Source organism: Sinocyclocheilus anshuiensis, unplaced genomic scaffold (genome assembly GCF_001515605.1).
Source record: "Sinocyclocheilus anshuiensis isolate Anshui unplaced genomic scaffold, SAMN03320099.WGS_v1.1 scaffold1392, whole genome shotgun sequence".
NCBI lineage: Eukaryota > Metazoa > Chordata > Actinopteri > Cypriniformes > Cyprinidae > Sinocyclocheilus > Sinocyclocheilus anshuiensis.
Genome location: NW_015542476.1, coordinates 306,712 through 323,177, shown reverse-complemented (window position 1 = coordinate 323,177; position 16,466 = coordinate 306,712). Strand labels below are relative to the sequence as shown.

Sequence of the window (16,466 nt, the reverse complement as noted above, 5' to 3'; positions counted from 1 at the left end):
AAAAAAAAAAAAAAAAAATGTGCATGGATACATTTTTTACAATAAACACTGGCAATACTCCTTTGAAAAATAAGAATGGTCACTTTTTATTTCATGGTCACTTTAAACATTCCCAAACAAACAAATGTGGAATAATTTGTGTAGTATCTATTTTTAACTCTATAAACATATACGCACCTGTTTATGTGGTGCGCGATGCTTCATTTCCGGACTGTCCCCTTTAGAGGAGGAGCTCTGCTGTCGAAGCCGTGCGCCACTTCCAGGCCAGTCAGCTGATGATGACATCACAGTGTTATTAGGAGGCCGTGGGTAGGGGCTGGAGTTCAATAGGTTGGGTGGAGTTCGTCCTCTGGGTGCAGTCTGTGTGGGTGGTGGCGGCTGGTCAATCCGCCGCTGAGGACCAGCGCTGATCTGTCGTGGAACCGTAGGTTGGTTTCCATGATGCGCATCAGTTAGTGATAGCTGTCGTCTCGAGAAATCTCCTGAACGCCTTGCAAACTCCTCCCCCACCAAAGCTCCCTGGGTAAGGAACGTGTGTTTGGTTCCTCCAAGACCCTCCTCGTTATTGCTATGGGAACTGACGGAGCTGTGACACTCCGACCCAGAATCCACACTCGCATTCCCTCTAGCTGACACGGGCAAACCTGCTGCCATCTGGTACACTGGATTCTGAAAGGATAGCGGGGCCAAGAGCTGTGTAGGCCTGCCTGGGGCCCCTTCTGTTCCTGGGGTAGTGGGAGTCTGACCTGGCCTGTGAAGAGTAGGGCCTCCGGCAACGTTGCCTTGGGGAGTCCGTGCATTCCAGGGAACCATGGCACCCTCACCCAAACCTTCTGAAGTGATCCCTGCCGGGATGGCGACGGGTTCTAACGCCCTGGCCGCTTCCTGCAGGTCTACCATGGACAGGCTCTTGCCACCATTGGCCAGGCCCAGCTCGGGTTCATTGGTCTCGGAGTAGCTAGAGCTGCGGGCAGGGGAGCCCTGGAGGCCAGAAGAGCGTGTGACGAAGAAGAGGTCTTTGTTTTCAGGGGTGGGGGAAGGAAGGCGAGTGAAGTCCATCGGGCTAGTAAAGCGAAGAGATGAGACAAGGACCAGGCAGAGTTTAAATAATTAAACATGCACAGTATAGGAGAACAGTACACAAATTGCTCTGTTCCAAATCTTGCTGCTGCCTTGATGTCTACATAGGCAGCTCCCCTATTAAAGCAGCATCCTGGCTGAAATGGAACCTTCTAAGCTAACACCTCAACACTCTAAGCTCTGAAATACCATGCATACACAAATGTTGGGTAAAAAGAAGCTAATAGAAGAAAGACAACACATTAGCTCAGTTCAAATCTAGTGTGCTGCCTTGTTGTCTACACACAGACAGCATCCTAGCTGAAACAGCCTTCTAATGGACTGATTTGAAACACCCTATATAAGCAGCAATTTAGTGTGTCATCCATCACTCCTTTTGTGAAGAGCATGAGAGACTTGACTCACAATGCTGATGTTAGTATGTTGCTAATAAAAAAAAAATCTCAGTGACATTCGTTTACAAAACAGCATTTATTTAATTAATTTAATTTTTGGTCATTTAAAAAAATGTTAAGACATGGAACTGGTTGAAGGACATTTATGAACCATAAACCACCAAACTGACTAGTTAGTTGATATGTGTTACCAAACACTGGTTAGAATGTTGCTAAGATAAAAACATTTATAATCTAACAAGCACAAAATAGCTAGCAGTAAAACTGTATTTTTTTTAAACTGAGAGCTTATAGTCTGTGAATTTTATACTTTAATTACAGCAATGCATTCTAAGATTGCCGTATCTGCATGTGATGGTGTCCAAGATGGTATCTTAGAAGTCAGCATGAGCATCATTTTGCTGCTGACCTTTTGGAACAGCATTGGGAATAAACCAGATGTCTTAAAATGCTGCCTACCTAGGCAGCTCAGGTTGTGGAACAGAGCTATTATCTATAAACATATCAATCACAAGACCCTAATAATGTAGTAGTGTAGTGTTTGAGAAACAAAACCTTTCATAACCCACACGTGTTCCTCAAACATGCATAAATGCCATGCTAGACAGTTCCAGACAGATATAAAGCATCAGAGAGAATGCAAAGTTATTATGCATCTCTTTCTGTCTTTACTTCCACCCAGACTGTTTATTGTCTGGATATGTGGAAAAAAAAAGCTAATTTATTTAATGATAATCTCCGTCCAGACACCAACCAACAAGGTTCACTCGATGCTTTCTCCTTGCAGCCTCCATCTCTTTTGATTCCCCAGTATATTTATCTTCCCTTTCCCTGAATGTGTGTGTGTGTGTGTGTGTGAACTACAATTACAGGCCTCTCATTCTCTCTGGTTCTCATAAATGTCAGTGGGGCATTAGCAGCGAGCTAGACAGATAAAGATGAGCCGCTCTCTTTAGAAGAGCAGTCTGCTGGATAAAGTAAGGGCGCACTCTTAAGAACAGGAATGAGGACAGTCTTTGTGGCTGAAAGTGACAGATAACGATGAGTACGTATGCAATATAGCTGTACTTCACTGCTTTGTGTCATTGCCTGAAGTAACACTGAGCTTGAAGCTGAATTGTCAGAATACCTATTCATCATGAAATCTACAGCATGTTTTTTTGCACAGCCATGTACAAATATGGACATATTTGATTCTGATTGGTTACAGTTTAAACAATTTGATGCGGTGGATCTGATTCATGGCTTACCCTGGTAAGTCGCTGTCGATGGCCATCTTTTGTAATCCACTGGAGATGCTGCATCCAGGGGTTGGAGGGGAGGGAACACGATCAGGAGGAATGCTCATCTGTACATTTAATGGGTTTGTTAATGCTCCATGTACATCCCTCAGTATTCTAGGTAACGGGCCGAGCTTGGAGGTAGCACTCTGAGGACATAGATGAAAGATCCCATTGAAAATGAACACACAGCCCAAAGATCTCTTATATCTGTGCAGAACTCTCTTTTAGCCCCCCTGAGAATGGAGGTAGAAGACAACAGAACATAAAACATAAAATGTATAGTATAACTTCACTGCACTATAAGCTGTTTTGGATAAAAAAGCATCAGACAATGATTTAAATGTAAATGGTGTATCCATCACTCAACAATGCCTAATTACCCCCTAAAGCGCTACAGTACATTAGTGATAGACCGATACACACACAAGGCAGATGAATCCAAGTATGTTTAGCCATAACTGACAGCTGTATCTGCAGACTGATTTATAAAAGCCTGAGCTGCAAACGTCCTGTTTTAAGTATTTTCAAGAGTGAATTCTGAGTAATAGTTGTGTAAAATGAAACTTACTTAATGACATATATTTTTGCACACCTCACATATGCACTATTGTTCAAAACTTTGGAATCAGTAAGATTTAATGAAAACATGCATAAAATTGAACAAATAAGAAAGCAAAGACCTACTATTTCTATTTCAAATAAATGCCACTCTTTTGAACTTTAAAAAAAATGTGACAGTGAAGATCAGAGAAATTCAGCTGTCCCATCACAGGAATAAATGACATTTAAAAAAATATTAAAATAGAAAATTATTTTAAATTGCAAAAATTATTCACAAAATTATTGTATTTTTGATCAAATGAAAGCAGCTTGGTGAGCACAAGAGGCTTCTTTTAAAAACATTTAAAAATCTTACCAACTTTTTAGCAGTAGTGTATAATGCTCACCAAGATAATTTATCTAGAACTACATTGTATTGTGTAAATTTATGTTTAATAACAACTTTATGGAGCCCCAATTAAAATTGGTGGAAACGAACTTGCTTCATGTATTCATGTGACGAAAACGAAGAAACATGGCAAGAGACACTCTTTCTGCACAGTGTTTTTTTTAGACTGATCTTTTCCAAAAACATTAAATAATGGAACAGACAAGACCTAGATAAATTCAAATTTGACTGATTTAAATATTTGATAATTGGCTGATTCTGTGACATTCTGGTTGGCTGAATCTTTCTGGCTTTATAAGAATTATGTTTCATAATTACAACATGTTCATGGATGTATGGCTACAAATTATTTTAAGAATTAACAGTTCTTATGCACATGGATCCCAGAAGGCAACTGTGTCTGACCACTATCAGTCTGTGGCAGCCTTAGGGACTAATGGACTTCCCATGTAGAACTCAAACATTGAGAGGGCACGAGCTTTCAGAGAATGTCCACCTAACGTGATCTGAATAATTCAACAAAGTGCTGCTATGAGAATATTCAAGATTTACAAATTTAATTAGTAATGTTTGTATAGCTGTAGGCAGTGTCTGTGGTGTACCGGCATACAGGCACAGGCTGAAGATAAATGCAACTTTGTTTAAACGCATTTTGACTGGATGTTTTCTCTTAGTGTGGAAAATCTGGGCAAACACAAGCTAGGCTATATTTAGCATTTGAGGAGGAGGAGGGTTAGAAGATCATTTCCTCCAAAAATATGTATAAAATAAGATATAAAGAAACAAACACATGGTGAACACATCTTCTAAGGTCTGAACCTTAAAAGCAACAAAATTAAGGATTTTAAAGTCTGACTGTTACAGCCTGGAGGCAATTGCTCACATCAGTCCTCCTACTCAAAGAACGCTGAAAACTGGAGCACAACTTTAGAACCTTCTGAGGCCTCAAAGTGCTGACCTGCCTCGTCACAATGCTATCCTGACTAGACAATACCACTCAACCTCAAACACTACACTGAAGACATGGCGAAATCTGAATGTCTGACCATCAGCGAATAAATGATCACTGCAAAAGCTTACTTGAGAACAAAAACGCATGACATTTCTTAAATATGAATACTAATATTAATATTATACTTTATACAAGTGTATAAAATACTCAATTTTAAAAATATTATTTAATTGAACATTTAAAAAAAAAAATTTGGGGACTTTTTTTTGTAAGAAATATAGTCCCCCCCACCCACATTTTTCCAAAATACTGATTAGAAAAGGATTTTTGCAGTTTATGCAGGTCTCAAGTGAAACAGCACAATGCAGTCCTGCTGAAACTCTTTACACTACAAAAACGATCAACTGGAGCCAACTACAGGGTGAAGAGGCTAACCTGGTCCAGTTGGGACACCACCTCAGCTAGAAGGGAGTGCAAGGTGGAGAGCTCACGGCCCAGGTCAATGTAGCCCTCGAAGCCTGCAGTATTTGAGATGGTCTCTGGGTTGGAGATCTCCAGCAGGAAGCGCTGCATGTTGGTCCACTCCTGCTCCAAGAACTGATTCATGAAGGACATGTACTCCTCCTTATTACCAAACCTGACAGAAAGCAGGAATAAGAATGACTCGTTGATGCGTTTAATAACTCAATTAACCATGCTAATGACTCTATAATCATATCTATTAATTTCATTTCATTCTTATGAATAGTATTTGTGCTCATAACAACATCACAAGCTATCAAACTAAGGTATTTCTAAACTCATTCGTCAGCTCCATCATGAAACATGAAAGCACTCTCTCCTTACTCAATCACACACTCACACTGGAGTAAATGAAATGCTTACTTGGTAAAGTTTGCGAGGTTCTGCGTAACCTTGGCGATAAGAGTGAGTGTGCGTGCAGTGCGGTCGTCTGGGTACTCCTGCGTCAAGTTGAAGAGAGAAGGCGACATGATGGCCGGGCACAGAAAACGCAAAAATAATGAGGCGCTGATAAGACGCTCGCTGATATCTGGTCGCCCTCGGTTACCACATTCCTGTCTCCACGACGCAAACACCTCCTTAAGTTCCCGTGGAAACACACTGTTGAGTGGAGAGTTCAACATTTAATTTCAGTGGAAACCAAAAAAAAACAAAAAAAAACTGACAAAATGACAAAAGTGCAGTTATTCCTACTGGTAAGAGGTTTCACAAATTATTTATTATCCTTTTATCCCATTCATTATTATTATTATTATTGCTTATCTACCCTGCTTCGTTTTATACCTCTACACTCATATATTGTCTCTCTAGTTTGATTTTAGGAGAAACACCTGAGATAAAGCTGATACCTAACTGAAACATAACTGAGAAAATAAGCAGCAAAAACACATCTGAGCAATAAAATGCATCACTGGCAACAACAGCACATAGTAGTTACCGGTAAGACTCAATGATCTTGCAGAAGGCTAGCTCACAGCACATCCTGAGGTTGCTCTGATGTTCAGCTAGATCGCTAGATGAACATTTGGATGGGTCCACCTCACAGTTCTCATCAGACTCATACAGAGCCTTTATGAACTCACCTACAGTGGAAGAAAGAGAAAATACATTAAAGACACTGACGTTTTGAAATTCATCCTGTGCAAAGTCTAGTTCTTTCAACATAAATAGTATTTTTCAGGAAATCAATAAAGAATGGTGTCATCTATTGATTAATCTTGAGATGATTCCATATTTCACACAAGAATGCTTGCATTCCTGAATGTCAGCAAGGCAACCTGTCGTACGAACCACCATCAACTTTCATTCAAACGAACCGTCTCACAATTATTAGCAAGAATGAAAATCAGCACCCCAGAGCTCGTCCCCATTCTAATCTCTTTCCACTATGAAGCAACTAGTGAAAGTTCTGAAGTTTTCTGACTCAGAACTAATGAAAGAACCTGTCCTGGGAATATACAATAAACTTTTTGTTGATCCCAAACAAACAGCACAGCCAGATCCCTCTCCACAGAGACTCAGAGCAGGTACTGGTCGATTTTCCCTCTGTTCTGTTTGCGCATGAAAGCATCAGGGAAAAATCAAACTAGTGTAGCATAAACCATGTGGACGTCCAACTGATCCAGAATGGAAGTGGACTCCTCGTTCTTCATCTTCCTGTTAGAGACTAACAGTGGCCACATTATTACAAGACTTCAGACCAACAGAAAACAAACACTACAGTTCAGTAAGATTTTTTAAATGTTTTGAAGTAAGCCTCTTATGCTCACAAAGGCTGCATTTATTTAATCAGTTATACAGTAAAAACAGGGATATTGGGAAATGTTATTACAATGTAAAATAACTTCAGCAATGGGAACACAGATAACTAAGTTAAGTATGATTGTTGGAAATGGTTGAAGTAGCGATTCCATTCCAGCAGTTGAATACAGCTGACATCACAGTACTGTCACACACTATTATCTCACTACATGCAGTTCTGTACGGTAAACCCCATATTGTTTGAAAAGGTCAGAGGAGAAGCCAGAAAACTCATTCAAGGCCACAAATACCAAACTAATCAGTTTGGTGGGGTGCACCAGCAGAAGAGCATGCTGGATGTCACTCTGAAAAGCAGATCAAATGTTTCCTGCTCTGCCCAACATCAACATCTGCTGCAACACAAGAGTTCTTCAATGGTAAAAATAAAGCACATCTTGAAAATAAACCAATTTACCATTATATACAACATACAACATGTATGTTTTGTGCATTCTGAGCTCATATAGATGGCTTTTTAGTATTTGTCAATGAGAGATTTAATGGCAGAAATGTAATACCACAAATCCCTTAGGGATATTGGATTATCATGTAACTGTGTACACATTTTTGTGCATTATTTTAACATATGTCTGTGTACATATGTGTGTTTGTGTGCTAGCTGTCTGTCCAGTTTTGCACGAATGTATTCTTTTATTATGTTCATAAAAAAGTCAACAAACTTTGCACAGCATTTCTCATCGTTCAAAAACTAGTAACTATACACCAAAAGGGCCTTAGTGATAGGTTAAGCCATTGATTTCAGGGGTATCTTGCAATCCGATCTGAAAAAGAGAGCACTTAAGTACTCTACCTCTTGAGTAGATGAAATGACCAAAAGGTTCGTCCCTGGTGCATATGTGCTGTTTATGTAACCATGTGGTGTAATCCACTCTCTTTGCTGTCCCTCTCTTGCTATGATGTCTGAGGGACTTAGTCAGTCTTTAGGGGTGAACCATTTAATAATTTAGCAGCACTTCACGAGTCACATTTATCTAAGAAAAACAACTATACATTATTCAGCACCACCAAATGGTTTCTTAATGCAAATCTAAAGAGAGATTCACTCTCTTTGGTGTATTCACTCACATTTACACGTTCGCTTATTTGATTGCCCAAAGTCGATATTTATATACGGTGTGAAATTTGCAGCGTGTATTTTTGTTTTGCAGATAAATTGCTAGTCCAGACATTTTATTCCTAAACTATGACGGTATTAATAAACACAAGCCTTATCGGACACAGAGTAAGCCAACAGCAAAAGTGTCCAGGTGTGTGTGTGCATGTTTGTTTGTGTGTGTGTGTTTTCACGGTTGTTGAATCTTATCTAAAATGAATACGGAGAACTTAGGACAAAATAAACTTTGGAAATGTCTGTTTAATATTACCCAGTGCGTCTTGCAGGTATTTCTGTCCGACCAGTTTGAGGTACTCTTCAATAGCTTTAGTGCCCAGCGTGTTCTCTCTGAAGATCAGGTGCTCGTTCTCCCCGCACCGATCCACCTCCGACATCATCAGATCTGTCAGGAAGTCCTATACCAAAAAAAAACAAAAACAAAACATGCTGATGTGTGAGCACTATTAGTATAAAAAGGAAAAAGAGAGCAGAGTAGATGGAGAGATTGCATGGAGAGTCTGTCATTGTAATCGAAGCGGTTGTGCCGCTGATGTCTGTCAGGACATGAAAGAAAAGAAAGAGACAAGGAAAGAGATGCTAGTGCTGAAGTGAAAGCTGCTCCAATCAAAGCTATCTGGCAGGGAGCCTATCAAAACCAACAAATGGGAGTTAGAAAAATCAGTCTACTCGCTGTTGACGTGAGCACACGCACACCGTACAGAGTTCAGCCCAGCGTCCCAAATAAGATTCAGTGTGTGTGTGCGTCTCAGTCTCTTTTTACAGCAGTGAGTCATGACTGGCTCCATTTAGACTGTGGCTGAAAGCCTTTTGTCTGTGAAAAAACTGTCATCATATAATTCTCATTACAGAACATACTATATGTCCTCATAATTCATGTAACAAAACTCTCTTCTCTTTCACACAAAATGTATCCCACTCTAATCTTTGTTTTTTTTAGCCACTCTCCTCAAATCATATTTGACTCAGTGGAGATAATGTATAATGTTTTTTTCTTTTTCCCTACACTATTGTGTTGTTTTGGCCAACATAGGCAATTGGCTAAAAAAAAAAAAGACATATAATGACCATTTAAAATCCATGTCCCATGCCAAGAATAAATTTAAAATTGAATTATGGGTCTGTGTCTGCATGATTCAACAAGGACATTTCAGTTAAAACATTACAGTATAACAATTAAACCATTAAAATAAATAAATAATTAAAAGTTAACAGTGCAGCATGTGACGTCTAAATGTCTAAACAGGGCCCTACTTTCAATATCTCTTTCTCTCTCAACCTAGGATTCATTGGGTTATGTGGTTGAAATGATGACAAGAACAGAGGTCTGCACTGGGATTAAAGACCAAGCCTGGCACATAAATGAGACCCTGCAACCTGACCAGACACCTGCTGTCAAATTTTAACACTAAACCTGAAGGCACTCATTCTCATTATTTTTTTCTTTATGGATCCATATGCTTGGACAGATTCATCCATTACCAACAACTCACACACTGAATATTTGATTGTGGTAACCCTTATTTTAAAGTAGTGGCTCTACCATCATGCTTCGCATGGATTCCAACCTATGACTGTCCACATCTTCTAACAACTTTTACCTTATTTTACAATCGTAAGTGTATCTATGAAAATGTATTTATTATTTTTTTTGCATGGAATTCTATCAGTAGCATGTGTCATAATCCTCACATTGCGCCATTAAACCAAAAACATGAGAAACAAAATGAGCTGCCATTTTACAGATTGCACATATAGGATGCTGCAATTGACAGCTAAATAATAATAATAATGCAAAATTATGTTTCATGCAGGGTAAAAAATATTATTGCTTTGCAAATTTTCACAAATGGTAGGTGTTGCCAAAAAGTTAATTTGGATGCAGCATACAAACAAACCTCAGTATTCAAGTGTTTCCACATTAATTAATAATTAAATGTATAATAATTGTCAAGTTATAAAAGGTATGATCAGCAGAGTCAGATCATGAAAAAAAAAAATAAATAAAAACTAGACTAGTCACACAGAGGAAGATCTCATAAGCCTTGAGATCCTCCCCTTACACGCACACACAGTAGTGGGCACTATTAAGAAAATTGTCCATTACTGTCAGAGTTAATCAGCTAGACTATAGCTCACCCTTAATCAGAACGAGACGAGAGAGAGAGCGAGAAGACATTAAGCAAAGTAAGACATAAATATAAATCTAAAATGGAAAGGAAAGCAGAAAAACAAAACAAAAAAAATTGGTGCGTAAAAATAGGTAGCGCACAGGAAAGCAAAGCCATTGCACAGGGGAACAGAGGAAAACAGAAAGATACGAACTGTAGCACACAGGAAAAAATGATAAAGAGAGAATGGAGGGATTAAAAAGAAGATATAAAAACCCGCAGGATTCGCTGCATTCCCTGGAAGCAAAAACTCATAAAGGAGGAACCATCTGACCGAGACAGAAGTTTGTGTGCTCTGCTGAGGGAGGGAGGGAGGGAGGGAAAAAGAGAGAGGTTTTGCCTACATTGTCTGGACCAAATGTCCCCACAAGGATAGTAAAACTTGAAATCACCTACATTGTGGGAAGCAGCCAATGGCCCCCCATTGGAAAAGAGCTTAATAAACATATTAAATAATGTTTTAATGAAAATGTAAAAATGCAGAAAAGTGCTTTGTGCGAGGGTTGAGTTCAGGGTTAGAAACTATCATAAGCTCTGAATATAGATAGATAGATGGATAGATAGATAGATAGATAGATAGATAGATTGATTGATTTAAGGGCCTTGCTATCAAAGGCCCTTAAATAAAACTTAAGGTCTCTAAGACTACAACACACAAACACACACACACACACACACACACACACACACACACACACACACACACACACACACACACACACACACACAGACACACACTAATCTACAGACAAAAGATGACTCATTCAGTTCTGTAAAGATATTCTGAGGGAGTGAGCGACAATACAAACAAGAGGGAGAGAGAGAAACAGAGCTTGTTGCAAAAGAGCTACAGAATTTCTACACCCTTTGACCATTTAGCTTTTCCATGACTTTGCCATTAATGCATAGGAAAATATAGTCCACCCAAAAAAATAAAAAAATAAATATATATATATAATAAAATAAAATTCTATCATCCTTTACTCATCTTTAAGATATCTTAATATACATGTTTGGAACATGTGGGTGAGTAAATGTTAACAGAATTATGAATAAATATTTTAGAGCTGAACTACAGAAATTTCTAGCAATGTAATAATGAAATTCTGACTGACACAGATAAGATAATAAATCATTTAATAATTATTAATTAAATTCAATTAAACAATTTGTTTAATAGCTGATGAACAGATTATGTCCTTTCCTACTTGGTTAAACATAAATGTATTAATGTAAAGTAACATTAATAAAGATTTTTTTTAAGGAAATGAACTAATTTTATACACAAATGCATGTACAGTAGTGCTGCTGACTTGTGCTCTTAAAAGAAAGATGCTCTTCATGATAATATAAGGTTAAATCTATCACTATCCCTCATCGTTAGTGCTAGACGATGGAACAAATTAATAATTAGCTTTATTTAATTGCAAATGTGAAATGTCCAAAGTGGGCTTACAGAGTGCATGGGTACCATTTAATCCCATGTGTTCTACGTGAGCCATTTATATGTAGCCAAACAGTTTTTCTCTCCCACACACTCGAAATGTCCACTAAACTCTGTCAGACACACAATAATTCAACATGACCTACTGAAAAACAAAAGGGAGCGATCATTAAATGTCAAAGATGAATACCTTTCCTCCAATTTCATAATTACTTGTGTAAGCTGAAACACTGTTATCTCGCTCCCTCTCCATCTCCAAAAAATAGAGATCAGAGAAGGTCAGATGCTATTTAGCAGACAGACGGCAGGAGGGTCAAGTGAGAGAGCGAATGCTGTAACACACGTGTGAGAGAAAGAGAAGTCAAATATCACAGAAGTGCTGAATTAAGATGCATGTGTGCAAGTATGTGCGTATGATTCTGTTCGGTGCAAATGTGTGTGTTTATGTGTGCGCTCACGACCCTCAGTAAAATGTAGAAATGCTCTGCTAATGAAATGCAAGGCTGTGGGGGCAGCTTTATCCAGCGTGCTTTCTGAGATAAGACTGATTGTTGTGCTGTTGGACTAAAGTGGGTCAAACAGACATCACTTCAAGAATCATACAACAATATGTCCTCAACATTTACCTTCTTATGCTTGCTAAACTGTCTGCATCTCATCATCACTAGAAAACGAATTTCGAAGGATTTATTATCTGATTTACAGATTTAAAGACATAAATTTATATACATATATGTAATTAATAGAGGTCGACCGATAGTGGATTTTGCCGGTACCGATAGCTAGGTTGAACCACACTGGCCGATACCGATTAATTAACCGATAGTTTTAAAATTGATACTGAACAAAAATAGTGCTTTATTAACAAAAACAGTACTGAACCATACTAGTAGTAGTAGTAGTAGTAGTAAAAAAATAATAATAATAGTAATAGTAAATTTTGAAATTAACGCACTCTAACAAGGAACAATACTTACACAGCTTTCATTAATCTTAATGCTACAAATGGACTCTTATTTTAAAGTGTTACCATTTAATTTCAACTGATCATGTTTAAAGATGCACATCTTTAAATATATACACAAAGGCCATAGCATTAAAATTATATACATATGGATATTGTATGTATACTCTCACACTTTAACTGCTTCTATTCTTGAACACTTGATGATTATCTAATCAAAATAAAAGCGCAGTGCTGAGTCTAGGAGAACTCACCGGTATCACACACACTCCGGACGCGTCGCGTTCAACTCGAGCAGCGGACGTGTTTCAAATCACCAAACGGACACAAGTTTACTTCAAGAATGAACAATTTGGCATGGATGAGTTTGAAGTTCGGTGTTTAAAAAACGGAGCAAACGGAAAGAGAAAACACGACCTATATTATAGCTCTATAAATGAAGCACACAGACTTTATTAGAGCCACAGAAAGACAAACGTTTTGCTGAAAATGCACAATACACAATTCATTATGTACATTAACAACGATTCGGGACCAATATAATGTAATTTAATGGAAAACTATGTGAATGGCGCTCTGTGGCGCGGCAGGATTTTCTGTCGGCTGCATTTAAATCCGCGTCTGAAGTTTCCCGCTCTGTTCAGCGTGCAGTATCACATGTCTAAACAAATAGCACGTGCTGTCAGTGATTTCAACCACTAGAGGCCGCTCTCGCACTGTGTAATGACAGCAGACCCTTCTCAGCCGCTCCAGCAATGGACGCAACCCGGAAAACTATCGGCATAGATTTTTGTCAATAACCGATTGTTCCAGCAATCAACTATCGGTGCCGATTAATCGGCAAAACCGATACATCGGTCGACCTCTAGTAATTAATTATACATATGTTATGTTATGTTAATGTTACATGTAAACTTAATACATATACACATCTTTCATTATGAAATGGCTTTAAGTATATTATAATTATGATTTATGTTAATTTTATTCATATTATTTGTGTATTTTTTTAATAAAAAATTTTATTCATATTATTTGTGTATTATGTGTAGGTTTTAGGTTTTGCTCCGTTTCTCAGAAGAGAAATTCTGTCAGTTTCATATATATATTCATATACATTTTTTCAACATTTCAATTCATTATATAGTCTCATAACAAATGCATACTATATGGGCTAAAATACTACATTTTAATATAGATTTCATGGGGTCTGTAAGCACTTTATAGTTTTGTGCAAGGATCAATTCAGATGTCATCAAATAAGTGTAATCATATGATTATGTAATGATTGCTACAGGCCTGTGTTTTGTCAGCATCTGCATACTGGGTCTCAAAAATGGCAGGCTATGTGATCATCTTTTGCCAGGCATAATCACATGTGTTGCAATTAGGGACAGAAATTATATCACATTTAGATCATATCAAAAAACAGATTAATACCTTGTCTAACCTCAAACTCTTGAGATGCATGGAAAAGTGTTAAAGTGTGTGTGCATGGAGAGCCCGCTGAAGTGGATGTCACATCTACAGCGAAGCACGACTTCTGTAATAGCTGTCAGGGCAATGTGCTGCTTCAGACCAGAAATGACATCCTTTCAGAGCCAGCCGGCCTTAAAGTGCAGCCAAGCGAGATAGAGAGAGAGAATGGCAGAGCATTAGTCTAAGACAAGATAAGGAGATAGAGAGGTGATGGAGAGAGGGAGAGAGAGGCAGGATGGGGAGAAAACAAGAAAAAAGAAAGGGTGATGGAAGAGTAAAGATAAGGGTGCTGAAGGAAAATGCAGATAATGACTCTCGTCTTGTGTTTCTAATGCTGTTCTTTGAAAAATAAATAAATAAATAAATATTTCATCAGAGAATCCTGAAAATCACAGTGTCTGCAAAAATATTAAGTAGCGCATTGTTCTTGAGCACCAAATCAGCATATTAGAATGATTTTTGATAGATAATGTGACACTGAAGATTTTCAAAAACAATTTTAAAATCTTACGACACCAAACTTTTGACCAGAAAGAAATATATTTGTATACTTACAGACATTGGTATACTTAAATACAAATACATGATGTTTACGTAAGTACACAAATTTCTGTAGTAGGACAAAAAAAAAAAACCTCCTGACATTTGAATGTGGCAAGATAGTTCATTCTTTTAACATAACAGTATCTAGTTGATGAAATTTTTTAAAGAGCATTGCTAAAACAATTTCAGAATTTTAAAACATTTTCCCTGGTTTTCCATGACTGTGGGAATCAAAGTGAGCGAGATAGAATTCTCCTCAACTGATTGTATGTTTAATCTTCTTCCAAAGTTTATTTAGTGGTGGAGAAAGAAAAAAAAAGAATGTACGATAAAAATCACACCCACATGAAACTCAAACAAGTGATAAATGAGTGTTATTGTGTCCTCTTGGGCTCGTGGTCTCTGTGGGATATCTTTTCTCCATTTTTTTACATCACGAGCACACTGGTCTCAGTTCAGTCAAGGGAATACAGTGACCCTCTAATGTGACCACTGCAACATTATCTTAACAGACTGAGTGCATTACCAGAGTGAGAGACATTGGGTTGTCAAGATTCCGTCAGATAGTCCTTCCCAGTGAATCCGTCACTGCAGGCTCTGTTTGGTGGCTCAACTAACCGTGTCCAGACTTTTCAAAGGAACATAAACAGACAAGCTCTATTATCCACACAGACGAGTCTGCTTCATCTTCATTTGAACCTAATTTAGTCCAATTTCTGTCAACTTATGCATCTGTCAGTAACAGACAAGCCAGCTGAAGTAGAACAAAGAACTCCTAAAATACATCTTCTACATCTGCTTTAAGTGCTTATAAAATTACTATTCAACTATAATTGAGTGCTTTAATCACACTGAGAATATACACTTAAGGCAGAGGCATGATGTTAGGAAAGTAAAGTACTAAACTGAGTCTTCATTCCTTGTATGAAATGCTCATTTAAGTCAGAACAAGGCTTGGGCAATATAGCTAAAATATCTTGATATTTTTAAAGGGTTAGTTCACCCAAAAATGAAAATTAGGCTGTGTTTTACTCACCCCCGAGGCATCCTAGGTGTATATGACTTTCTTCTTTCAGACGAATCCAGTGGGAGTTATATTAAAAATTGTCTTTGATCTTTCAAGCTCTATCATTGCAGTCAGCGGGTGTTGCATTGCTTCAGTCCAAAAGAAGTTAAATAAAAAGCACTCATCCATAAAAAAAGTGTCTCACACGGCTCCGGGGGGTGAACAAAGGCCTCCTGTAGCGAATCAATGCGTTTTTGTAAGAAAAATATCCATATTCAAAACGTAATAATCACTTGAATCAAAGTTGAATCTAGCTTGCGCTCACTGTTGTAAACAGAAGCAGTTCCGGGCGGATGACGTATGAGGTCAGCTTTGCGCATGCGCTGCTCAGAAGTGACGAACACGGAAGCGCAGTGGACAGATCAAAACAAAACAACGGTCACTAATTAGAAGTACAAAACGAGGATTTGTAAAGAAGAATGTCGGAGGATTTCGATATAAGCCAAGAGGAGACTTGTTTTCCTTTGCTAAAGTAAGGAAACTTTGCTTCTTTTGATCCTGTAAACAAACGTTGGGTTTCACGAGACTCACCGGCGCATGCGCAACGCTGACCCCATACGTCATGCTCCCGGAACTGCTTCTGTGTACAACTGTTGGTGCAAGCTACATTAAAGTGATTATTACGTTTTGAATATGGATATTTTTCTTACAAAACCGCATCGATTCGCTACAGGAGGCCTTTGTTC

General features: G+C 38.2%; 1 protein-coding gene across 3 annotated transcripts in view; it reads right to left on the bottom strand.

The window, feature by feature from the left end:
- The window catches only part of LOC107693836 (disabled homolog 2-interacting protein-like), a 171,142-nt gene that overhangs the window by 8,953 nt on the left and 145,723 nt on the right, over nucleotides 1-16,466 (bottom strand). For 2 of the 3 annotated variants that reach the window (XM_016493360.1, XM_016493361.1), the window contains 6 exons: nucleotides 8,367-8,511; nucleotides 6,119-6,263; nucleotides 5,545-5,781; nucleotides 5,095-5,296; nucleotides 2,726-2,904; nucleotides 178-1,066 (listed from right to left, as the gene is read on the bottom strand). In XM_016493360.1, the coding sequence (XP_016348846.1) occupies nucleotides 178-1,066; nucleotides 2,726-2,904; nucleotides 5,095-5,296; nucleotides 5,545-5,781; nucleotides 6,119-6,263; nucleotides 8,367-8,511 (1,797 nt within the window). The remainder of the gene's footprint in view (nucleotides 1-177; nucleotides 1,067-2,725; nucleotides 2,905-5,094; nucleotides 5,297-5,544; nucleotides 5,782-6,118; nucleotides 6,264-8,366; nucleotides 8,512-16,466) is intronic. The other variant, XM_016493359.1, reaches the window with a different exon arrangement.